The sequence below is a fragment of the Tachypleus tridentatus genome, unplaced genomic scaffold, assembly GCF_004210375.1.
Source record: "Tachypleus tridentatus isolate NWPU-2018 unplaced genomic scaffold, ASM421037v1 Hic_cluster_2, whole genome shotgun sequence".
Classification (NCBI taxonomy): domain Eukaryota; kingdom Metazoa; phylum Arthropoda; class Merostomata; order Xiphosura; family Limulidae; genus Tachypleus; species Tachypleus tridentatus.
Genome location: NW_027467782.1, coordinates 38743444 through 38769717, shown reverse-complemented (window position 1 = coordinate 38769717; position 26274 = coordinate 38743444). Strand labels below are relative to the sequence as shown.

General features: G+C 31.9%; 2 protein-coding genes across 16 annotated transcripts in view; both read right to left on the bottom strand.

Annotated features, from left to right (window-relative positions):
• Positions 1-26274, bottom strand: part of LOC143242439 (serine/threonine-protein kinase atr-like) — a 92027-nt gene extending 65753 nt beyond the window's left edge. For 14 of the 15 annotated variants that reach the window (XM_076485824.1, XM_076485825.1, XM_076485826.1 and 11 more), the window contains exons 1-3: positions 26139-26274; positions 23863-24029; positions 7874-7985 (exon numbers count right to left, since the gene is read on the bottom strand). In XM_076485824.1, coding sequence (XP_076341939.1) covers positions 7874-7985; positions 23863-24029; positions 26139-26240 — 381 coding nt within the window. In that variant the 5' untranslated portion in view covers positions 26241-26274. The remainder of the gene's footprint in view (positions 1-7873; positions 7986-23862; positions 24030-26138) is intronic. The other variant, XM_076485835.1, reaches the window with a different exon arrangement.
• LOC143243250 (serine/threonine-protein kinase atr-like) lies at positions 1102-6828 on the bottom strand. Its single transcript, XM_076487098.1, has 3 exons — positions 6677-6828; positions 1995-2025; positions 1102-1551 (listed from the first exon to the last, which is right to left on the bottom strand). Exons 1-3 carry the CDS (start codon positions 6826-6828, stop codon positions 1351-1353), a joined length of 384 nt encoding a protein of 127 aa, XP_076343213.1. The 3' UTR covers positions 1102-1350.

The following is a 26274-nucleotide window of genomic DNA, read 5'->3' as shown; positions in this document are numbered from 1 at the left end:
GAATCAAAGAAAGCAAGAAAACCCAAAAGTCGTGGCTGTAAAAATTTGGCCTATGGATTAAAATAAAGCAATCAATTAAAGGTTATAATAACTTTTTACTGATTTAAAAATGAATTTCAATTCCTCTTCACAAAAGTTATAACAAATACCAACTTATTTTATTAATGAAGCTATTTGCTCTGGTTATGTTTCTTACTCTACTTTTAGTTGTGTTGTAAAAATTATACCTGGTACTTATTTCCTACATATACAATATTACAATAATTGCTGTAATATAATGTTTAAGTATATAATTCTTAGGTAAATATACTTCTGACAACTTTAATTTTCATAAAAGATTGCGAGCTCACAATTCCCGTAGCTTGTAATTATTAAAATTGCTTTATTTGAAAGCATGTCCATATTACAGTTACGAGAAGTCTGTTTGTGGCCCCTGACTCAAAAAGTTTGTGCACCACTGCTGTAAATACTTTACTCTGAACAATGCTAAACTTATGTTATGTTAACTTATAATTTCCTTGTATAAATACCAGAATTTTTAAAGTCAGATACAAGTAACTGACCAATATGACTCATCAAGAGTAAATAACTGACAAATTTTACTCAGAAACAATCATTTGGAATTTTTCTGGATACTTCAAGTCTCAAGTTTTTGAGAAATATTAATATTCAAGGTGATTCTCAATTCACACTTTATTCAGCCAGCCTTTTAAATTTATTACTTTCCATACATGGCTGCATGCTTTTAATATATTCTGCATAATGTACTGTATTAAAAAAAGTGCAAATATTTTAGTTTATAATGTAAAGATTTAAAACAAAATTGTCATCAAAGTACACTAGATGTGAATTCTCCTAGATGTTTCATTTTTTTAACGTTTTCAAAGATTTAGAAAAGTTTCTTACACACCAAACATTCACAAATACTTTTTTTTAATTTATATTAATTAGATGAAGTTCTAAAACTTAGGTTTCTTTTAAATATTTAAGTAGTTTTACTTATTCAATTAGCTCTCAGGAAATTAGAATTTTACTAAAAGTAAATATATTAAACAAGTGGTTATTACTGATACTTCTTCACTTAATATTAACAATTCCATTTACTTTGAATGGCCATAATGTTTATTTTAACTAACAATTCAACATTAACTGTCCACAAAAAGGAGATACAGGGAAAAATCTCAGTCAAGATGCTACCAAAAGAAATTCCAACTAAACTTATAATAGTTTGATACAGCATGTCAGTTTTTATTTATCTTTATTGAGATATTTGCCCAAAATTTACATTTTACAGCACAGAATCAGATTTTTTATTTGTTGTAGATATGTAATGCAACTTTTTTAAGTATTTCAAATTTCAACTGTAGCCATTACTATATCTTCTGGTTTTGTAATAGGCTTTGTTCCATCATAACTTTCATCTTTCCATGCCAACATTGCAAGTCCACTAAAGACTTGTTCATAGTGAGTGCTGATGTGAAGAAGTAATTCATTATGTATTCTCTGGTAATCACATCTCAACAAGCTGCCTATCTCAATATTAGTCTCAGTCTAAAAATAAGAAATTCTGTTATAATCAAAGTCAGTTTAAATTAGATTTTATTAAATTAATACCATATATCTCACAGAGGTGCAAGTTTTTACAAAAATCTACTGAAGCGAATCCCATGCTTTCCCATATAATAATATGTGAAAAAAAACAACCGAGACTTTAATTCTAAGTATTTAATTAATTGAGTCAAAAATGTAAATAATGTATGGAACTGCAGATATAAAATAACATACAGTATTGAGAGACTACAAACTTTGACCTTCCTTCTCCCATAAACATCTTACTTCTAAACACTGTCATACGAATTAAATTTGCCAAATACCAGTATTATGTTAAAAGTGTATTAGTATTGTTTGTTTTTAATAAAGTGCTGTATAAATACACAATTATATGGCTAAGTAATAGCAAATATAAGCCAAAGTTGAATGCAAGTAGTACTTACCTGAACATAGGTGAGTGCTTTCCCATTTCTTCTTTAGAGCAGTGACGAACAAGGTATGAAAATATGTATTTAAAATGGTTCATTAAGAGTTCTTGCTTCTGTATTCTCATCTGTTTGGCCAGTACTTTCAGCAACATTGAAGCTTCAGGAGAAGCTTTAGTAGCAAGTGGAGGCAACATGTAGCGTAAAGTGCTCTATTATTCAAAAAGCAACATGGATGTACAAGTGATTTCTAACAGTGATAACAATGTATATATTTCAGTTTTAAAACTACATATACAGCCTTTCCCATTTTAAACCAAAGACTAACATACATATTTATGTGCTTGTTTTACACTTTCAATAAACAATACATTATAAACATGAGCTACTAAATACTTTGATCTTTACCTATGTAACAGGTAAAAAAATATATGTATTTTAAATATGTATTTAATATAAAATAAAAATAATATATAATATAATATAAAATATGTATTTTAAAGTGATAAGTACTTTTTTATGCTTGAACATACAGAAGCTAAGGTTTCAGTAAATTAAAAGAATTCTAAACTTAATGTACAGTATTGTGAAAAATAGAACTATTAAACAAATAAAAGTAATAAATTGGTAGCAATTTACTGAATTAAATATTTTATGATTATAATAAACTACAGGGTACTTATTGATTATCCTATTCAAGTATCAGTTGAACAAATGTATTTGTACATAATGTTTACTTTGTGTTAATTAATACAACTTCTAAATTTGAGAATGGAATATCATTAGGCAATGTTTTGAAAATATTCTGAATTGAATCTCACTAAAAATTGAAAATCTATAATTAATTTCTACCCTTTTTCTCATTATATATTTATTAGTAAAGTCAAAGTTTGATATATGTAATTGAAAGTGAATCGTTAAAAACTTGGAGTAAAAAAAACTAAAAAGAGCCAAAGCAGGAAAGCATGCATTAATTATAAAGAGCATTGTACATACTAGTGAGCAAACAAATTTAGTCTGTCTGAAACACTTTACACATCAGCTACGTTCTGTCAAAAAAATATTAAGAAAACTATAATACACACTGTAAAACAAAATAGTAATGCTGATGAAAAACAAGAAATGAAAAAATAATGGTAATACACTTGAAAAGGAAAAAAACTTATTATTAACTAGCCACAGAGCATCTATAACATTAACACTTTTATTTATTTGTGTGGAACTTTTCTCAGAAATTTCTTGAATGACAGCTACAAATTGCATCTCATTGTATGTTGGTTTTTAATTTAGACTAACCTTACCTGTTATTTTGCTTACTCAAACTTTTAATGAAATGACTATGGTATATGATAGCACAATGTCATTGTCACAATTGGACTTCAATTTCAACTTGTGTAAGCTATTTCACACAAACAAAACTTAACCAGTGTGCAATTTCCTAAATGAATGAATATTAAACTAAATACAATTTCCACAAGTATTCTTGACTTATCTAAGTCTAAAATCAGCATACACAGTTTATTCAAAATGACATGCTTATCTCTTCATAAACATGCATTCAAAAGTTTCTACACACTCAACTAAGTTTGTCTCCATTACAACTTTACATTTACTTTACTTTGCAATAATTTGACTTTGGTTTGTAAGAGAGATTGATATAGACACCTCTTAGCTACATTTTTTATGAGTTGTTTTTTTTGCAACTCAAAAAACTCTGTCATATAATAAACTCTGATAACTGTTTCATACTATGTACACTAACATAAATATCATTGTTTTCTTGTTTACTTTATTATACAATGTTATATCTATGTGAGCTTATTTATGTATACAATTTTTTTGAAATTGAACAGAATTTATTTATCTAAACCATAACGCTTGCAAAAGAATTAACTTAAATGAGATGCATGAAAATGATGGAATAAGAAAAATTCAAGCAAAGAGCACAAAACTACCACAAATGTTTCTTGACTAGGGGGATCTTGACTTGTTTTATTCTAAAACTATAAAAACACATGCAGTGGTAAAATATTCTAAATTTTCAGCAGGACACATGTCCTGCGGGACAGTGAAACTTGCCAGACATTTGAAGTTTAGCAAGACACCTCAAAATTGTCACCAGACATTACCGAAAACAAGAAATCAAGTAGAGACAATTATTATATAAAACAGAATCATTTTATTTATGGCACTGAAACATTATTTCAAAGCAAGTGGCATCAAGCCTTGTATCTATTAAAATGACACATCAATCAAACTGGTAGATTTAGTCATCCAGCACTAAAACATCAGCTGATGTAGACTCAGTATCTCTTATTGTCTCTACGTGTGTGAGTTTCATGTGGACTCACAAATTGTCTGGTTTTTTTACTGTCCTTCCACCAAAATTCTACAGACTTGCACAGTAATTCTGTGCTTGCAAGATTACAGGTCTTATTCTAATTTTCTTGTCATCAAGTCATTAAGAGAATCATTTATTAGTTTGGACTGCCAGTCATCCTTAACAACTGCCATCTGGGAAAATCCACGTTCTGGTTCAGCAAATGACACGGAAATCACCTGCATGAGGCATACCAAGGCCAACACTGTTGACCCAGGGAAAGGTTTATCATTGTCAACAGTAATTTGACTTAACATGTGGATTCTGGGTCCACTTAACATGTGGATTTGGCAAGTCTTGTGGCTTTGAGCAGTGTCTCATGTAAGTCAGCTTGGCAAATATCAGCTGCAATGTTGAAACCCTTAGCTTCTAGCAGAGCACCAGAGTGGTCCAATAGTGTCTGAAGTTCATTATGGCCATAAGATGACAATGCTTCCTTGCTTTCAGGCTAGTTGCTTGGTTCAAAAATTTGAAAGGCACCAATAAAATCCTTATCAAATTCTTCAAATCTCTCATTCAGATATGTGACAATTTTACCTATGAAGATGGCAGTTTCTTCAGCCACGGATTGAGCAACTGTCTCTTTTATAGCACTTTTTGAGCCTCTGGCCCTTGCGTGACCACTAATAGCAATCAACTTTCCTCTAAGTAACCACTTGCCAGTTTGTTCACATGTTGTGAGCTCTTTAACAATTTTCTGGGATCTCTCAACATGATTCAGATTGCCCAGCTTCTCTTTGCAAACAGTGAGTTTGTCAGAAACAATGTTCACAGTAGCAGAATTGTCTTGCATTTTGACACTAAGAGATGTCAAAACAGGCAGAACTGCCAAGAGTATGTCCATGTACAGGATGAATTTAAGGCTTGTCAAAGTACTGTATAATCCTGTAGCTTTCTGTCCATGTTCCCCATTTTCATGCAGCTTTACTTGATACAAATGCTCTGCTAAAGCTGGCCAGTTATGAGAAACTTACTCCAGGGTGTGCTCTTTGTAGGCCATCCACCAGGTTCCTGTCCCTTTTGTTGGCTTTCTAACAACAATGTTGTTGGCCTTACCAGCTTCTTTGAAACCAGCCCAGTTCTGTGGCAAATTGTCATAAAACTTTCACAGGGTTTCTAAAAAGGTTTGGATACTATCAAGGTAATGAATATCCTTGATGGTCTTCTTAATTGCAAATTCCAATCTGTGACTAACACAATGGATCCCTATCAAATAAGGTTTTTGCACCTTCAATCTTTTGACAAGTCCTTTATTTGTGCCAAAATTGACAGCTGTCAGGCATACAATTGATTCAAGCCAGTTGGGAAACTTGCCATATATGGACAATGCTGCAAGTACAAAAAATTAGTACCCAATATCAGTTACTTTCTGAAAAAAAAAAAAAAAAAAATGTAAATTTGTACTTGGAAAATTCAATTGCTCCATTATCTATTACGCTAGTTTTGCTAGGTTAAGCTCCAATTCTGTCAGTGGTAAATACATGGTTCTTCTTGGTTTAAATCAACTGAAAAATGCTTGAGTTTTCACTGTTGTATATTAATAATGGAATGACTATGTAAACTTGAATTAAAATATTGTCCATTTTAATTTTTCTAAATTGGGAATTCAGGACAAATCCAGAAAATCCCCATCCCAGGTAATTAAGAAACCTTTACCTGAACTAAGTGCCTTCTCTACTGACTGCATACACAGGAAGTGGGTTACTAAGTAACAGTCACTGTCTAAGTATCTTACGTAGACTATCTCCTGCTCAATGTTGGCAGTGTCTGTTGAGCCGTCAGCCATAATGCCAAAGAATAATGAGGTGTGCAGACGAGATCTGACATTAATTCTAATTGTTTCTGCAATATACTTTGTAAAGATAACTGCTTGTTTGTCATTGGCATAATGTTCTGTTAAGTTCATACCAAAGTTGTGTTCCTACAGCAACAGAAGCTCTTGAAAATCATTGAATGATTTGGCATTCAAAGCCATATAAAGGGCAGTCCTAAACAGCACAAGCAAACGATCTTTCTTAGTCTGGTTAAGTTTGCTCAATTCTTTCATTATGGGAGTTATATCAGGTGTTTCTTTTGCAGTCTTAGCTTGACAACTTGGACTGTGAGCACTACTGTTTTCATGCTCCTTAACATCACTTGATCTCAGGTTGGAAGATCATGTTATGAAGGTGTTCTTCTGCCTTCCACTACTTTGGTCATATTCCTGACAAATTGAGCAAAACATCAGTCCGGTAGTGTTATTATACTCCAGCCATGGTCAGCCTCTATTCCATTCATCCTGGAAACGACGAGTAGGCTTAGGGCCAATACTAGCAGTAACAGTTTTGCTTTAACACTTGGGCTTGGATCAACAATCTTGGGTTTTTTCACTCGGGGTTCCATAATATTGTATTCTGATTCATTAGTCTTGCTCGTGAAGCCAAACTGAAATAGTTTGTGAGACTTTCCCGTTTTTATACTATCAGATGCCATGGTCAGATTGTCGTGAACGTTTGGTAGTGACGTGACTATCCGGGATGGCACGGATAAGGCGATCTAAAAAGCACATTTTGTGAGCATTCACGACCGTTGTTTAAAATTTGTTTGGTTTTATTCTTACATTAAATCTCAAATTTTCCCACTCATTATAGAATATACTTTTAAGCAAAATCTTTGGGCTGTGCATACACAACTTTTGCCTCACTTAGTTTTGAGGGGAGGATGTATTTGTGTCTGATATGTTAGGAATATGACCACCAGTGACTATGTCCAGTGATAGATGGGAAAGTGCCGGTCAAACTTGATTTTTTAAAGGACATGTCCAGCTTTAGATAGAAAATTTTGAACCCTGATATGTGTCTACTTTATCACTTAGAACCTCACATGATAAACTTGTTTCAAGTTGATCATCTCCATAAATATCAAGCACATCTATTAAACTACAAGTTAAATAAAAATAATGATAAAAAGTGTAAACTGAAATCAGTTACTGTTCACACCAACAAAGCTTTTTATAACATAGCTGATTTAAACAAGTTATCAGGTTTGGAATGCTCTAAACCTTTGTTTTCTTGGAATTATTGAAGCTTTTAAAACAGAACAACTTAGTTAACTAAAGCATTTGTTTTCTGTAAGCAGATTTGTAGAGTTACATCCTTGCCTAGTTGGGAGAGATATTTGACATGTCTAAAAAGTATTGATAATGTCTATACATAATTTACCTCCTTATTAACAAAGTGTGGTAATGTTAGAGTAAAATAACGAATATTGGACTAAAATATGTATCTTGACAGAAAATAGAATCACACTTATCTTATTAAAGTCAAATTTTTTTGAGTGGACTTTCTAAACATTACTAGTTTTGTCAAATAACATAGCATTTTTAAACAGCAAATCTTAACTAGTATCATCTTGAATTACTTCAAGAGCATGTTTATTTAAATCTAACACAACATCCTGATTTACACACGTAAGTAATCACATTTCACTTTGAAACACAATGTAAATCAAAAAGTGTAATCACATTTACAATACAAACCTCTGTTTTCATCTTTTCACAAGCTTTTTCAGTTAACTCACAAATTTTCTTATCAACTGCATTCATTCCTGGAGATTTCCATGAGGAATTTCTGCAAGTATTCTCTTGAAATCTTAATAGAAAAAAATATACACTGAAATTTTCTTATTCATAATTACAAGTACATTAACTCCTTTTGTAAAAATCATTTTGTTCTAATGTAAGAACTAATAATGTCATTATATTAATGAATTTAATATTAAGTTTTCCATAAACATCCGTTAAAACGAAAAAACTCACTTGTAGAAAATTATATATGTAAAAAACAGCTGGTTTTTTACATATATATAATTCTCCATAAACAATTTTCTTGTGAAATATGTCATTTCTTTAACTTCTAAAATGCTACAGCTCAAAATGTGATGAAAAGACTGCTACTGTTTCTTAAAGAAGTACATTTTCCAGTTCATGAACCTTTTCATTCAACTACGTTAACCCTTAAATATCTAGGTGCACTGACTCAATACACTTCTGCTGTTTTACTCTACTGCAAAAAAAACACCTTATTTGTTGATATTGTTTAACTTGAACTTTGCACACTTTATGTGGTTTCAATAAAGCTAAGTATTTTATTTTTATGTTATACTTTTATAAATTCAGAGCTTTTGAAATTAAAACAAATTATTTAAAATAATTGAAACTCATGCAGATTTTAAATCTCGTTTTCATGTCTTCTTAAATTATTTTATAATTAACCAGAAAGTTTTATTTTATACACATGTAAATGTTTTACCCAATGTCTCTCAACATTTGCCAGAAGAGACAAACATGCATCCTGAGCGATAAAAAAAAAAGCATGGAATAAAATATCCTTTAGCATATTGGTTTTCATAACTTTCAGTCATCATAAACAATTGAATCAATGGTCAGTTTTACCAGAATTGGACTTGAAAAGTACATATATAAAAAAGTTTTTCACTACACCAAAATTACAAGCAAGCCAATTTTGTTTTTTATCAGAAGGATTCATTTAATATCTTTCAAACTATCTTATATTAGTTTATATTTAACACTTATTTTTGGGGATTTTTTCCTCCACTCAGTAAGTTACTTAGGTAGATAAAACTAATGCAACAGTCATACTAGCCTTAAAAAATGAAATTAAAAAAAGTATTTTAAAATAGCATTTTCAACAAAACAGTTACCTTTTAAAAATATATCAAAATTGTTCTTTTCCAAAGTAATATTTGTTCATATTAACTAAATTAATATGCAAACAGTACTGTATCAAACAGTGACATATGCCTAATATCTAAGCAAAAAGCACATGTGCATGGTAAATGGAATACTAGATACCTCTTTTTTTTTTTTTCATCTACTGTCATTTGCTGCAACAATACTGTGTACACTTATTTACTTCTAGTATTGTTTTATATATTCTAAAGCATATTTATAACAATATAGGAGATTTTAGTGTTGTACTTACAGTTATGCAGTTACTCAAATGCACTGTAGTCAAAATCAATGGAAAGAAATACAATAATACATCATATTTACTGAAGTAAAAATTTAATATCTGAGATACTCTTCAAGTATCCTAAATTTAAAATCAAATAACATAAAAATTTGAATACAATCAAATCAGCATGTAAAATTAAAGTTTTGGTATTTATAACTTTATCTTACATTAGGGAAAGTATAAAAATACAAGTAGTTGGTCCATTTGTTTATGGAAAACCTACCGGTGTATTCACTACCATTCCTAATTTCAAGCAGCAACTATTGGAAGCTCTCACCACTAACTCTTGGGCTATTCTTTACCAGTAAACATTGGATTGACCATTACATTGTACGTCCCCAAATATAAAAGCGCAAACATATTTTATGAATGGTTTTAATGCTGTTTCTCACTAACTGTGCTTTAACTGCATGATCAAAACTATAGTCTTTTCAGATAGTATACAACTATTGTGTTTACAAGTAACAAAACTGTTTAACTTCTTCCTGCTAGTTGATGATTTGTTTTTATGATGAATGAGGGTATGATACATGTCAACTTTCTAAAACTTTACTGTGCAACTCTGTAACCAAATTTTCAGTATTTTTCACACAAAAAAGGGACTTCCACATTAATAATGTAGTATTTCACATTAATCAATGTTGACTGTTCAGTCTTAAAGTAACTAAATAAAATTCAAACAATTCAAAACCCAGCCATCTGGTGGGAAGAGAAAAGAGGGTCATACCATCTTCACCTCAATTTCATAAAGAAATCTCCAACACCTCTGATCCATGAACAGACAAATGTGTTTTGTTTTAACACAGTGTGAGAAACTATACAATCAGTCTGGGAATCTGACATCAGGCATCAAAAAGATGCTTGTGTAATGTACATCATATCATATATAATGACAAAATCCACCCCAAGTGCAGGCATACCCTCAAAATAATAAACACTGAAGCATAGCTGATGGGAAAAAACAAACTGTACTGAGCAGCAAGTACTTCCATTAAGACCCACTATACAGGTGGAATAACAAGAGTATAAATGGGAGTTTATGTTGATTAATTCAACTAAAAATCCAAAACCCAGACACTATGAACTGACATTCACATTGGGTATGATGATGGATCCTAATCAAAGAAGTGAGATGCAATTTTGACTGCTTGCTCCCAAGTTACATAGTGGAGAATACCTTGTCATCTACATCAGTAGAAATCCACAGCAGAAAAGGCACAGCAGAGATAGTCAGTTTTTTATTTCTACTTAACTCATGCAGTCCATGAGTAAGTATAGTCTAGAATGGACAAACTTATGAAATAAACCTATCAGAAGGATAAAACCTACAAGCATTCCAATGGAACACTATATTTCTAGAGTGTATGTTTCATAGCCATGAAATTATAATGGTTAAATCATCATGTCCTTACACCGTGGCACATACTAGTGTAGGTTCCAATTACTAATGAGCTAGATCCATAAAGAAAAATATGGGAAGATGTCCCTGAAAATAAGAGGTATATATACTAAAAAATAACTTAGCCAGTTACAGTCTCAAAAAACAGTGACAGATGGCAACAAGTGGATTATGGTACCCTGACAAGAAAGAAACAGCTACTTAAAGTAATGAATAAGAAATGAACACATGAGAAGTGGTTGACAGATGAAATACCTCCAATGGACAACAGTTTATACGTGTAGGAAAAAGACAAAGTGCATGATCTGAGTGAAACCACGATAAATAAAAGGCCAACTGATTCACAATTCAACAGATCAGGGAGGAAGGAAAAAACCCATTGGGAAGGAAATTATAAGAGATGGATTCAATGGAAAAACCTTGATGAAGCAACCCAAATCATGTACTGGACTAATAATGTTATCTGGAACCAACTGAGAAGAAATGTGGAAGATGGTAAGAAACAGAAAAGTCGAAAAAAACATACTACATGAGACATGAAATGGAGGGAAATAAGATGATCCAGACAAAAGAAACAACTGAAGCAAACCAGCAGAGAAACCCTGATTCTTGCTGCCCAGGAAATCAATTATAGAGATCTGTACCAAAGTGACATGGATGAATAAATATTTTGGGAAGAAGACTGACTGAAGAAGAAAAACTAACATGAGAAACTGGATGTAATCCTGTCTGAACATAATAACAACCAAGACAGAAGAGAGGATTACTTGGGAATTTATAAAACAAATCCAAAAGTCAAGGCAGAAAAATTAGACCAAATCACATGGTGAAAAACTTAAAAATAGAAAATAAGAATGTGTAATGTGTCATACCCTGACATGCAGAAATTGAAAACCCAAATGTGATAAAAGACCCAAGTGATTGAAGTGAGACTGATCAATTTAGTACTTCAAACAGCATCAATCATACAAGACAAATGGATAAAACCCATAGATATGATAGATAAAGGATGAAAAACTGACAATAAAGTTGACAATATCTCAGAATGAAATAAAAAAAACTGAATACAGCATGAAAGATACCCCATATGGTTATAAATGTACAGAAGGATTCCAAAATATAGATCAGTGACAAAAAAGATCTGACTGAAAATCCCTATCAGCAATTGATAAGAAATAAATAGCAGTGTCCTCCCCAAGAAATTCCAAAAAGGAAAGATGCTACATGTGGAGAGAAACAAAGGAAAATGGGAAACCTGCCAACAACAAGGAGGAAAAGGTATATATAAAAAAAAATCCCTAAATATATGTGAAACACCTAAGAAAAAAGGTAAAAGGTAAACATTACTATGGGAGAGTAGATTGGATAAAACAAAACTGAAAAACTAGACAGGGAAGAAATCTAAAGGGCATAAAACCAAGAAGAAAGTCTCTCTGATGGTAAGCTAAGGCAAAAGGAATTAAATCTTATATATGGTGAAGCTTACAAGTGCTCTGTAACCATAGTACCTAAGGTAACTCAAATCAACTGTTATTTGAGATTTCAAATGAGACAAAAATAATTATAAAATAAACAATGCTAGGAAAATGGAATATACTGAAATGGGTTCAGCTGTCATAAAATGAAGGCAAGTGACAACAGAAGCAATTAGGGTGTACCTCATCCCACAGGGACCCACATAAATGAAATAATGGGTAACATATAAAAAGTATGAATTAAACAAAATGAAGGGTAAGAAAATAACAGACATTTGTCAACCATAGACTAATTTTCAGTTTATGAAAATATTAATTTCTACTACAATACTTTACACCTGCTCACTTAATAGCTGGAATCCCATGCTGAAATTGTGAATGGATTGATGCAAAAAGTTACCTAGATGAACAATTTTTGGAAGTTGTCTATAAAGAACCCACAGAGTGTGATAATTAGTGGGTTACTACACTAATTATGTTTCTTTTAGTACTTGCTAATTACAGTATACAACTGATTATGAACACTGCTAGTCATTTCTCCAACTGTTACATCGGTCTTGGTTCTAAAGCATCTGTTTATTTCTGTCATTTCTAAGTCCAGAAACATTTTGGTAAAATTTTTGAGACATGGTCTGAAACTGCCAAAAGAAAGTTAGGTTTCACAGTGAAAGAGGAGACTAGTTATTCAGCTCTGATCACAATATTTTCTGGTTTGCTATTAAGTTTTACAAAAAATGGGTTTGGTTTGCTAATTCCAGATGACCTCAAACAATCATTTTGGTGTTTAGTACTGCTGAAATGCTGTTTGATAACACTGTCACATAGATGAGCAATTGTAGATCAAAAACACAAACTATACATCTTGCATAATTCATACTCTTTGGGGATGATACAATAACACTGAACTTTTTTTTAAACACTTATGCCTGCAGTTTTATTTGCTATAAACATTTCTTTTCTTTGTTGGAATCATTAGGAATGAAACAGAACCACATTTTTCTGCCATTTTCTTCTCAAAAAATCATCAGCACACCCTTGATGCTAACTATTTATGTTCCTTCTTAATAAACTATTTGTAAGACTGAGATGTATAGCTGAAAGAAGTGAATTACTTATCAAAAATTATTAGAATTTAAACTACTACAAAAATTCATACAGGTATAAAATGATAAATAAATCAAAACAATTACATCTAAATCATAAGAATTGGCAGGTCTGAAAGTGGTTAGGATACTTCAGACCATATTTGGAGGTTCAACACCTCTTCAAGAGCAGTGAGCACTGAGCATTTGTCTTTTAGTTAGTGGTAGAAGGAAGGTCCTTACTGTCTTCTATCCCTAAACCTCACACTGGGCACATGTGCACAGAGCAAACCCCAGACCACCTGAAAACATAACATCCAATCAATAGTAGGAAGGAGAAATGCTAATGTGATGAGTAAACTCCAGTCCAAAACTAATGGTGCTAATAAATTTTTTTATGGTCCACAGTGGATGAATGATCCCTACCAACCACATATGTTAGGACTTGTGTTGGCCAGTCTTATGCCAATCCAACACCAGACTGACCAGGAACTAACATCTATACAGCAGTAGAATGAGAAAAATCCAAACAAAGGGGTGAACAGAATGCGGTGAATTTATCAATTTTAAATTCAAGTGACAGTGGGAATTTGTCTTTTCTTATAAGGTAGAAAGAGAGTATTCACCATCTAAACCAACAGAACACTACAGCCCTATTCCCGATTAAGTGAAAGCAATCTCACTCGGAAAGAAAAGCTACTTGATTCACTTCCCTAGTGGCTAGAAACTGGTAAATGGCAAAACTCCTTCAACTGTATGTGAGGGAACAATTCATTAGAATCTGTAGAAATACAACAGCTTAAAACTATGAAGAGTAGGTCAGTCCCAACATTGCTTTACTCATGATAGTCCATGACTTGATGCAATCTGTTACAGGTTTTGTGACACACTCCACCTAATCAGTAAGAATTACAGACCCGTAAAGTAATGTGGTGCAGATTTAAAGCTAAGTACCCCAAATAGGTATCACTTGCTACAGAGCAGAAGCAGGTATGTAAAAAGACTACTATAAAGGTAAGAGATAAAAATAGAGTGAGAATTTACCATTTGAAGTCTATGGATGTTATGGAGAATAGCAACAGGTTGCAAGAAATAGCCCAGTGAGGAAAAGATGTTCACATTATGAAGATAATGTATAACCACCATATAAAATAAGTTTCAGATACCAATTTGCATAATCTTCTCTAATGTACAACAGAAGAGAGCAGCCATGAAAAGGGTGACAAGACAGATCTGGTGAGAGAAAACTTGAAAGAAGTGACAAGAATTATTTGTCAATGATGTATAAACCAGATTAATAAGTTGATAAAGCCAACAGGTAAAGGTTACAAACGAGAAACCCTGTATAAAAAAAAAATGAGTTCCAGGAGATAAAAGACAGAAATAGGAGTAATGGAAAGAAGCAGTGTTGGTAACATAACAACAAAGAGTTTGCATGGGGCAAAAAAAATAATCAGGATCAGATTGGGAACAAAGATGCACACAGATGGAAGTAAAATAGGTGTGAAAGTCCTTACCTCTTCATGCATTGTTATTTCAGTAAAAACATTATGAGTGGGATAAAGAACATATAAATATCAATAGCAAAGCCAACCAATAACAACTACATGCAAACAGAAGCAAAAAATTAGTCATCAAGAAGAGATGGTGTATCAAATGAGAGGACAAAGGTTAAAATGGAGGAAAGTAAAAGTTATGAAGGTCAATAATGAAATTTCAATCTCATAGGGCAATTAAACAGTAAGGATGAAGGACATGAAAGGAATGAAACAGGAGAAAGTATGGGAGAGAAAACAATGTGGGAGAAATGAGAAAATGAAAAGTATCGGATAATGCTACTCTATAGATTAAATTGTAAAAAATGGATGAACCATTGTCCAAGAGCTAAGTAAAAAAGCTAGAAGGGTGTGGAACATTCATTTGGAAAAGTCAGAAGTAGTAACATAAACACAAGATAAACTGATAAACTGGCAAAAAGGAAGGGTGAACAGCACAAGAAAGAAGGAAGGCTACCTGTGAAGAGTGTGGCTTTGGCTGGAGGAAAAATGGTTTATTTGTTTTGTATTTCCCACTTATTTAAATGAGAGCTATCTGTGCTGAGGAACAATGGAGAAATGATTTTGCCAAAGAAGGGATTGGGAAAGAAAAAGAGGCATGAATGAAAAAGGTTGAAGAGATGAAATCACAACTGTGCTGGCCAGAACAGTGAGTTGAGAAAGACTGACATGGAGGAGTCTGAATAAGAGAGAGAACTCAGAGAAGATGGATAAGCATGCAGGTAAAGACTGAACCCATCTTGACTAAACATATCAAACAGCTGGAGCCAAAAAATCTGGAAATGGAGACCAAAAGATTGGGAGTTTCATATGGAGGTGAGTGGCCCCTTAATAACTGATATAATATGCAAAAAAGTTAAACTGTCAGAACAGACCATATTGAAGTGCCACATACATTTATGCATCAGGACATTTTTCAGATTTTACATGTAAATCATATATAACCTCCAGGTAATCATAAAATACTTTACTTTTTCATTTTCACTGTTGTATCTCTATATGGTTTGAGTTGATTTGACTGACCTTGTAACCACTACAAAATTAGGAATTTTTCATTCTAGAAAGACTACAAATTATAACTCAAAACTCCAAATGTTTAGTCTAGATAGCTTAAATCTAATAACATTGTACACTTGTATATATTTATTATTTTTATTATACTGACCTTTACAAAGTGACTTGCTTGGCCATGTTTTTAGTGGACTAGTATTTCATAAAATACAGTCACATTTGAGTGTATTATTACTACTTAGAAACAAGTTCATAAACTAATTTTTCTTAAAACATAGAACAGTAAATAATGAAATACACCAAACAAGTATCTTTTCTAGTTTTGTACTTTGTACTCATTTGCTGTTAATCATAGGTTGCTAAGCCTTATCAAATTTTGCATGTGGAGGATGTGAAACAAAGTAACTTTTCTCAGGTTTTTAATATACATTTTAAGATAACATCAAACTACTATACTGATACAATAAAATTCCACTGTAATTTAGTTTAGTAACTAAGCTGTATTTGAATCTAATAAAATATGAAATCTCCAGCTCTCTAAAGTCTTACCTTATCATTCAAAATCTCCCATGAAAAGATGAATTTTTCACCAATTAGTCAAGAAACCTACTAGAAATAATGCTATTTTAGATTTATTAACATAAAATATGGAAATGATCAAAGGGTGAAAACTGAGGAACATCTGGGTGCTTTATTGGGTTCAATGTTTTGCTGCATATGGAGATAAGGAATAAAGATATTTTAATTATCAATTTAAGAAAAGTACAACAGATTTACTGTTATACATTTATTTTAGTACCTATGCTTGTTTCTCTATAACTTTTGTTTTTGCACAAAACATATATTCTTGACTGTGTATTGTGCAAGTCCCATCTGTTCTTAAAATTGGTAAAATGTTCTTCAGTGTAATAACTGACAATGTACCAGGTGTATATGTATTACTAGTGACTGACAGCATTGTTGCCAAATGAACTTTGGTGTATTTTCTAGAGTCTCCTGTAATTGGTGTATAAAAACCAATGTGCAGAGAAACAAATATTATTATTATTGGACAACTACAGTCAGTGTGCTATAGGCCTCAGGAGCTATAACTGTGATAATTGCCTATTAATTGGAAAACTACAGCATTGAACCAGTAATGTTTATAGATTTAGACCATTACAAATGATTCAACTTCAGTGAATTAATGTTTAGAGGACGATTTTATAGATTCATCTCAGATGTTTTTTTGGCCTGACAGGGATCTTCCAAATAACTGTCCTACTGATAATTCATTGGTGAGTGTCAATAATGGACATAATGGTTCTAGTTCACCTGGTGAAGTTCCATGTGCTAGAAATACATTGATCAATGAGCAAGAAAAGAATCTGCAGACTTTATCACTCTTTAAATATGCACTCCCAAAAAATGAACTGGAAAAAGTTTCATATTACTTTTTCAAAAATGGTGTGCTAATGAGAAAATGGAGAACACCAAATGTACCAGTGTTAGAGGACTGGGCTGTAATTTATCAAATTGCTGTTCCAAAAGTGTATCATTTTGACATAGTGAATGTAGCCCATAAACTCCCCATGGAAGGTTGTTTAGAAGTCAACAATGCATGTGATAAAATTATGAAACATTTATTTTGGCCAAAAATTAGGCAAGATGTTTCCTGGTTTTGTAAAACTTTTCACACCTGTCTGTGTAATAACTGATTGTGTTATTACAAAAAGATAACATTTGTGCTCAAGCACTTTCACATGCTATGTAGTTTTATTATCATAAGGTTATTTGTATTAATTGTTTTATATATATATATTTTTATAATTTTTGAAGTTATATAATTTTTTAACAATGCATTGTATTTAATAAATTGTTATCAGTGTGCATGTGTGTGAGTGTATGTATATGTAACATCTTAATTAAAAATTGTCTAATGCCAATCTTAATTCTCTAAAGAGAGGTGTAACAGATTTACTGTTGTACATTTATTTCAGTGCCTACATATGTTTCTGCATAGCTTTTGTGTGTGTATGTGTTTTGTTTTTTTCACAGGATATATATTCTTGACAATGCATTGTGCATATCCCACCTATTCTCGAAATTTGTAGAAGGTGCCTGAGCATAAGAATCAACAATGTACTAGTTATGTATGTCATACTAGTAACTGACTCTATTGTTGCCAAGTGAACTTTGGTGAATATTCTAGGAGTCTTGAGTGAATGGTATATCAAAGTAGACATGCTGAGAGACAAATATTATTATTATTGGACAGCTACAGCCCATATGACATAGCACTCGAAAGATATAACTGTGATTAACACCTATTAATCAGAAAACTGCAGAACCAGTAATGTTTATAGATTTCAACCATTATAAACCATTGAACTTCAGTGAATTAATTTCAGGTGTTAGTATTTTGTAATTCATATAAGACCAATCAAGCTAGCTAGCTTAAGTGATATGTGACACTATCAACTCAGAATTAATATGCTTGTCGTGGACCTAGATTATCAATAAAATATTCAGTTCTAGACCAATTATAAGAATTAGTATTATCTGTAAGTTCTAAAACTTTTGTAGATAAACAATCCTTTGTAATAAACTATTAATAATACCCATTATTATAAACTGTACTTTTCTTGTTATTGTTTGTATACTAAAACATATTTGTGTTAAAAATGAAAGTTGTGAGTATTAATCTTCCAGGCAAATACCATAAATCTAATACATATTCACATTTAATTAACTTCTGAATTCAAATAAAAATATCTTGTTATTTGATACATTAATATACACAACATAATAAATTGGAAACCTGTCTGAACTAAACAATAATAGATACCTAAGGCAAATTCTGAAGGGGTGAAACAAAAATTATCTTTTGTGAAAGATTTATTTAAAGACACTAATTAGATGTGAAAAATGTTTAAAGACAAATATTTCAATATTCAAGATAAACATATACTTTATAGATCGAAAAGAGTAATTGCAAGTAAAAAAAACCAGGTTGGCTCACAAAGAGTATAAGAGGTAAAATTAAATAAAAGCACCATAAGTTTAAGAAATTTAAACTGACTGGTGCAACAAGAGATTTAGAAGATTACAGAAGATGAAGTTAAAGAAGCAGGAACATCAAAAGGAATTGTGTGAGAAAAGGTTGGCTAAAATGTAAAATTAGCAGTATGAATTTCTTTAAATAAGATAATGGTAAGCAAGTGTTAGGAAGAGGTGATAAAGAAAGGCTCACCATTGATAATTATGAAATGCTAGGTTTTTTAAATTTTGCTTTGTCTTTAGTTTTTACTTAACAAGATTTAAGCAGTATTCCACATATTGAAGAGTTGGTAGATGAAAACAAGATGAAACAACATTACTGCATTAATTTACGAGATAGTTAAGAAAAAACTGAGAAGTTTCAAGAATGATAAATATCCTGCACCAGATAGTATTCTTCAAAAGATGGAGGTTACAAAATTAGCTGTGCAAGCCACTTGCTGCAATTTTTTATCAGTCCCTGAACAGTGAGTAGGTACCAGAGGACTGGAAATTAGCTAATGTAACTGCTAATTTCAAAGGAGGTGAGAAAAACTGTCCCAGTAATTATGGACCTATTAGTCATATACTGTATTAAAAGATGCTTTGCAAAGTCATTCTGAAAAGCTGACAAATTGATGAGACGGTCAACATGGTTTTACTGAAGGAAAAATCTTGCATTACGAATCTTTGACATTCCTTGAAAAGGTTACTGCCAATGTAAATAAGGGTAAGTGTAGATTTGATATACCTGGATTTTCAGAATACATTTGACAAGGTAATATATAAAAGGCTTGTAAAAAAGTTCTCTCTGTATGTGTGGGGAATAAGTTAGCAAACTGGATAGACGAATGGCTGGACGGAAGAGAAAAAGAAGGTTGTTACCAAGTTCATCCAAAATGTACTAATTTCACAAATGGGGTACCTCAGGGTTCAGTCTTAGAACCTTTATTCTTTTTTATTTAAACAGGCATTGAACTGTTGGAAAGGGTTCTGAGTAGGTGTACTTTAATGACTATGTTGAAGGGGTGAAATCTCTCAAATCAATAAAAGCAATGATATGGCCTTTGATGCATGACCCATCTGAACTGAGTTAAGAATCTAGTTCAAATTGATGTTTATTGTATCAAAATACTAAATCTATAGTTTTGTATGAATTAGGGACTCAAATTACTGATATATATATTACAAAATCAAAACATCATATCTTTTATAATCGTTCAGATATGGTTTATGTACTGAATCATGCATAATGGCCCAATTCACCACTTTCCATTCTTGGAAACAATATCTTATATAAGTAAGTATATTATATCTTATATAATATAAGTAAGTAACTAATTTCATTACACAGTTCACTGGTTAGAAAGGAAGGACAAGGCAGTATCTGATGAAAATCCCTAAATATGAGTGGAATGTTTAAGAAAAAAGTGTAAGTTAAACATTATCCGTAGGAGAATCGAAAAATAAGACAAAGTTAAAATCTAGGTAGGGGATAAAATGGGTAGGATTAAGAGAGGGTTTTCCCAACACTGGCAACAGAGATCTCAAGGATATAGAATCAAGAAGAAAATTTGCCTGATGGTAAACTAAGGCAAAAAAGAACAAATGCCACGGTTGGACAAGGCTTGCAAGTACTCACTTCCAAAAGAGAGACAAAAATGCTCATTGTGAAACAATATCTAGAAAAGGAAGGAAATATTATACTGCAAAAACATGTCTATAAAAAATAAAAAAACTGAGGTAAGTCTCACATATTCAGCAGTCAAGGTCTAGAAAGGCAAGCCATGATCAGGTGGAAGAAAATTAACATTCATCTCAATGGGTTTTGCTATAGTAGGAGGAAGGCAAACAATATCTGGAGAAAGTAGGATGTACCCTGACCCTCAGAGCTCCTCACAAACAAAAGTAATAGTAAAACATATAAATTATAAAGAACAACAAAAATGAAATAACTGATAAATTGTAAATGTTGAGAAATTGTGTGGTGAAATAAACATATGTATCAGATGTTATGCATTAAAGCAAATAAAATATTTAATTTAATTATTAATTTACCCCTGAGGTAGAAATATAGGTAATTAAAAAATAACAGACTCTTTTTAAGCCAAATTGAACAGTGAAGATGAAATATATCACTAAACTCTAATTTAAAAATACTAACCTGACAATAAGCATGTAGAATACTAGAAGTCTGTGTGGACCCTGGCTACAGGGTTCCACATAAACCAAGTTAATAGGGAAAAGTATACGAGACAAATAATAATGAAAATTAAACAGAAGTTATTTTTTAAAAGTAAGTAAGTATATATAAACATTAAGATATGTATGAGACACGATATATGAAAAAAAAACAATATTGTTAACCCAATAATTGATATACCAGTAAGATAAATTACACGTAATCCTAAAATAACAAAAAACCAATGATAAGCCTAATTGAATGGTATAGAATGCAGGATACAACTAAGCCTAAACCTAAACTAAACTCTCAGTACCAATCTACCAAAACTTATGTTATGGAGCCCAAATAACAACAGATAATGATACTAGCAATAAAAATGTTATAAACTCATAACTATAGATGTTTAATCTGCCCAAAGTTGGCAGACTGTATTTAAAAATGTGCAGACCACCAAACTCAAGTCAAGGCACAACAAATGTCAGCACTCTGGAGAATCAATATAACAATGAAAAAAAGCTGATTATTTTGCAGTAGAATACCACCACTAGAAACCTGTATAAATGTGCTAATAGAAAATATAACTTCTGAAATGGTAACTTAGAATGTGTAATTCATAATTCAAAATGAACACATTACAACCATACTGACAGAAAGAAATACTTTTTGTAACAAAGTAACAAGTCCATAACTAAATAGAAATATAGAATAATTCCACTTCAAAATAATTCAACAAGTTACAAATATCACTACTGTATAATAAAGAGTAAACCTGTTGAGAGAAATTGATACAAATATGAGAAAAAACAACAATAAACACATGAAACGAGAACAAATTAAAAGTCACAACACAAGAACAACCAACCAAGAAGAAATAATTCAGTGAAAGAGAACAGAGGGAGTTGCACATATCAGGAGCATGTGTGTTGCACTACTATTGGTGGGAAGGTTGTCACATGATAATCTGCATGCAAGACACACTTTACCATTTAACTGTTAGGCATGCTTTTTTTTTTACATATAGATAAAAGCACCAAACTATTTATTGATGTGAGAGGAAGTAATGTTTGGTATTGGAAGAATAATCATGAAACAACTCTGGTACATCAAAACTAAGGCAATTTTCAGTTTGTTTTTATTCTTACCCAAATCCAAGTCTGAATACTAAGCAAACATTTGATAGTATCTGTGTTAAAAAATTTCATAATTTTCATTTTTCTCCACTAATTTGAAAATGATAGAATGTGTAAAAAAGAATTTTGGCATAAACACTGTAATCATAGGTAAAATCATGTTATAAATTTTAATAATTCACAATAAACATTCAATAAAACTTACAAAATTTGATATATTTCTGTATTTATATTAATATTCATTATTTCAATGCCAGAAAGAAATAAAGAGCAAACATCACAACAGAAATTTCTTTCATATATTTTGTGTATTTTTTTCATTTTTATACTTAAAAGTAAGACAATAAAGCATTGTAATAGAAATGTTTAAATTTACATAGGGAAATACACTATCAAGATTTTAACAATCACAATTGAATAATAAAGATACACCACATGGCCAAAAGTAGGTGAATACCCATATGTGCTTGTTGAACATTTCATTCCAAAAACATGGGCATTAATATGGAGTTGATACTGCCTTTGCTGCTATAGCAGCTCCACAGGAAGGGTTTTCCCTAGATTTTGAAAGATGGATGTGGGAATTCACTCCTATTCAGTCACAAGAGCATTAGCAAGGTTGGGCAAGAAGGCCTGGCTTGCAGTCAGCATTCCAATTCATCCCAAAGTTGTTCAGCAGGGTTGATGTCATGGCTCTGTGCAGGCCAGTCAATTTCTTCAACATCGACCTCAGCAAACCATGTCTTTATGGACCTTGCTTTGAGCATGGGGCATTGTAATGTTGGAAAAAGGGGCCTTCCCAAACTGTTGCAAAAATTTTGGAAACACACAACTCTAGAATGTCATTGTATGCTGTAGCATTAAGACTTCCTTTCACTGGAACTAAAGAGCCTAGTTTAAACCATGAAAAACAGCCCCAGACCATTATTCCTCCTCCACAAAACTTTATTATGCATTCAGGCAGGCATTGTTTTCCTGGCATCTGCCAAACCCAGATTCGTTCATCAGACTGCCAGATAGTGAAGCAAGATTCATTACTCCAGAAAACGTGTTTCTACTGATCCAGAATCCAATGGTGGTAACTTTACACCACTCCAGCCAATGCTTGGCATTGCTCATGGTGACCTTACGCTTGCATGTGGCTGCTCGACCATGGAAACCCATTTCATGAAGTTCCCAATGAACAGTTCTTGTGCTTGCATTCCTTACACAGGCAGTTTGGAACTCAGTAGATGTTTATGCATTATGCGCTTCACCACTTGGTGGTCCCATTCTGTGAACTTCTATGGCCTACCTCTTCATGACTACAGTGTTTTTTTCTTCTAGACGTTTTCGCTTCACAATAAGAGCACTTACAGTTGACCGGGGCAGCTCTAGCAGGGCAGAAATTTGACAAACTCACTTGTTCAAAAAGTAATATCCTATGACAGTGCCATGTTGAAAGACACTGAGCTCTTCAATACAACCCATTCTACTGCCAATGTTTGTCTATGGAGATTGCATGGCTGCATGCTTGACTTTATGCATCTGTTAGCAACGGGTGTGGCTGAAATAGCCAAACCCACTAATTAGAAGGATGTCCGCATACTTTTGGCCATGTAGTGTGTATAACAAATATAGAAAATCACAACTCACTTCAAAGGTTCTTCTCCTTTAATGTCATCGCTAGCTCTCTTTCTTTTGGTGGATAACCTACTTGTAGATGCTTGATGTTGAACAGGTTTTCCTTGAATTGTGGGATTATGGGCAGACAACTGCTTGAGCTCTTCTCTTTGTATATATAATAATGCAGTCTTGACACACTATATATAAACACACACATATTTAATTACAATAATAATTAAGAATATGTAAATTGAAAGAAAAATAAATCACAGAAACTTAAATTATATTTTTTAGAAAGAACACTGTGCAATATTTGAAATGAAGAAACCCAAGTAACAAAAAAAAATTTGATATTAATGTAACCTTATCTTTAAACCACAGTACATATGCACACAATTAAGCTCAGTCAATTGGAACAACCACATGACCTCTTTGTACCCATTCAAGGTCTTTATAGTTTTAAATACTTCCAATTTTCAATAGTGTACATATTTACAAAATTTTGCACACTTTCAGTTAACATCATAAATAATATTTTTTTTGTGAAGTAGTTTTAGTAAAATAAAATAAAGATTTGTCCATGTTTATATTAACCAACCTCATAACCACCAAAACAAAATCAATCTAAACTAACCTTTTCTGATTTTCGGAATGACTCTAAATTGTAACACAAAACTACATTCATTTACCCTAAGTAGTTTTAAGGTCCTAACAGTGTACATCTATTTGTAATTAAAAATTTATTTTTTTATATGCTCTTTGAATCCTGTCTAACTATTATCTGTGTCACTCAAGGCACATACAGCTCACGTTACAGTAATGAATCACATTAACTACAAGATACTTGCACGTGTGGCTTGTGAAACATTTTATTATATTATTATTATTTTCTTTACATAATCTATTCTTAACTAATCTAAAAGAGATCCACATTTTACATTTTGATTAGTTTTAATAATAATAAATAAAGAAGAAACAAGACAAATATGAAATATTGTACTTGTAGATTGTTGAGAACACTATATACTACTGTTTTTACACTAATGGTAGTAATGCATTAAATAATTTTCATTTAATTAAATAACGGACCAAAGAACATATACTGATAATATGTAAAAAGCAGATAATTTCTCCTAACACTCAATTTTTCTACCTTTCTACCTATGCAACAAAAGCTGTTGCAAATCTGTCCAAGCTAGCCATTAAATTTCCCATGAGAAAGAAGGTTGTTCTCTGAGTAAAACTAATGTTTATTTTTTCAGAATACAACATTATACAATACATCATTTGATAGATCAAAACCTTGACTTTCTGTTGGTTATAAATAATATATAAATAAATCTAAGAGAGAATAATCACCAAAACCTGAAAGAAAGGATATGACAGCTTGATGTGGCAGGAATGGGGTCTGATTTTTTATTTATAGCTTTGTAGCCAAACAAAATTGAAGGCTATAAAAATTATGGTTTGTCTGAGCAATGACAATTTTATTCTGAGTAATTTAAGTTTAATTTTGTACTTTTTGAAAGGGTGGTGAATTAAATAGGGAAGACAAGATACCTAAAGTAAATATGTCATGTGTTATACTAAGAGAAATTCAGGAAGTTTTTTAAAATATGACCTCGTAGAATTAAAAACTTATAAAGATATGAATCATTAGCTAAAATTTTAAGCTTTTCTAAATAATATAACATAAAAGAAAAATAGTTTAATAAAAGTTTAAATGTAAGACACTAAACGATACCTTGGGTGAGAAGATTAGTTAACCAAAGACTTTTAAAATGCTGGTCTTTCATTTTTGATTTGTTTATGAATTTTGTGGAAAACTATCCAAGGGCTTTACACGCATAGCTGTCTCCAATTCTGAAGTATAAGACTAAAAGGAAGGTAGCTAAGGAACAGCCAGTGAGATTTGATAGTTACACTTATTGCACCCACAAGCCCCACAGAACACACATTTGCAGTAATGAAACACAGATAATAAAATCTTAGATTCACAGTTTGAGCACATTAATCACTTGGCTGCACCAAACTAATGGTCCATTATGAAAGATTTTACAAAAGCTCCAGATAAAAGAATAATGTGCAGCAGTATAAAATATGAATGTAAATAACAAAAAACATGATATGAGTATACACATACTTATCTATTCATTTTCTCAAAGTGTAATAGACATATAAAACTTTGTTAGCTAGTCTAATTTATAATGCAAAAATACACTACAGTTCTACAAAACACCTTTATCCAATACATACATACAAGTTTCATATTTTAAAAACCCTTTCAACTCTACAGTTTATCTTACCTGTGAGTTCACCATTTTTCCACAATGATTTAATAGAACTTCACTCAGAGATTCAATCAACTTCTTGGGAACAGAAAAGTTTCTACTTTTAAGGTAGCTCATCAGGTAAGTAAATGTGTCAACAATTGCAACTCCA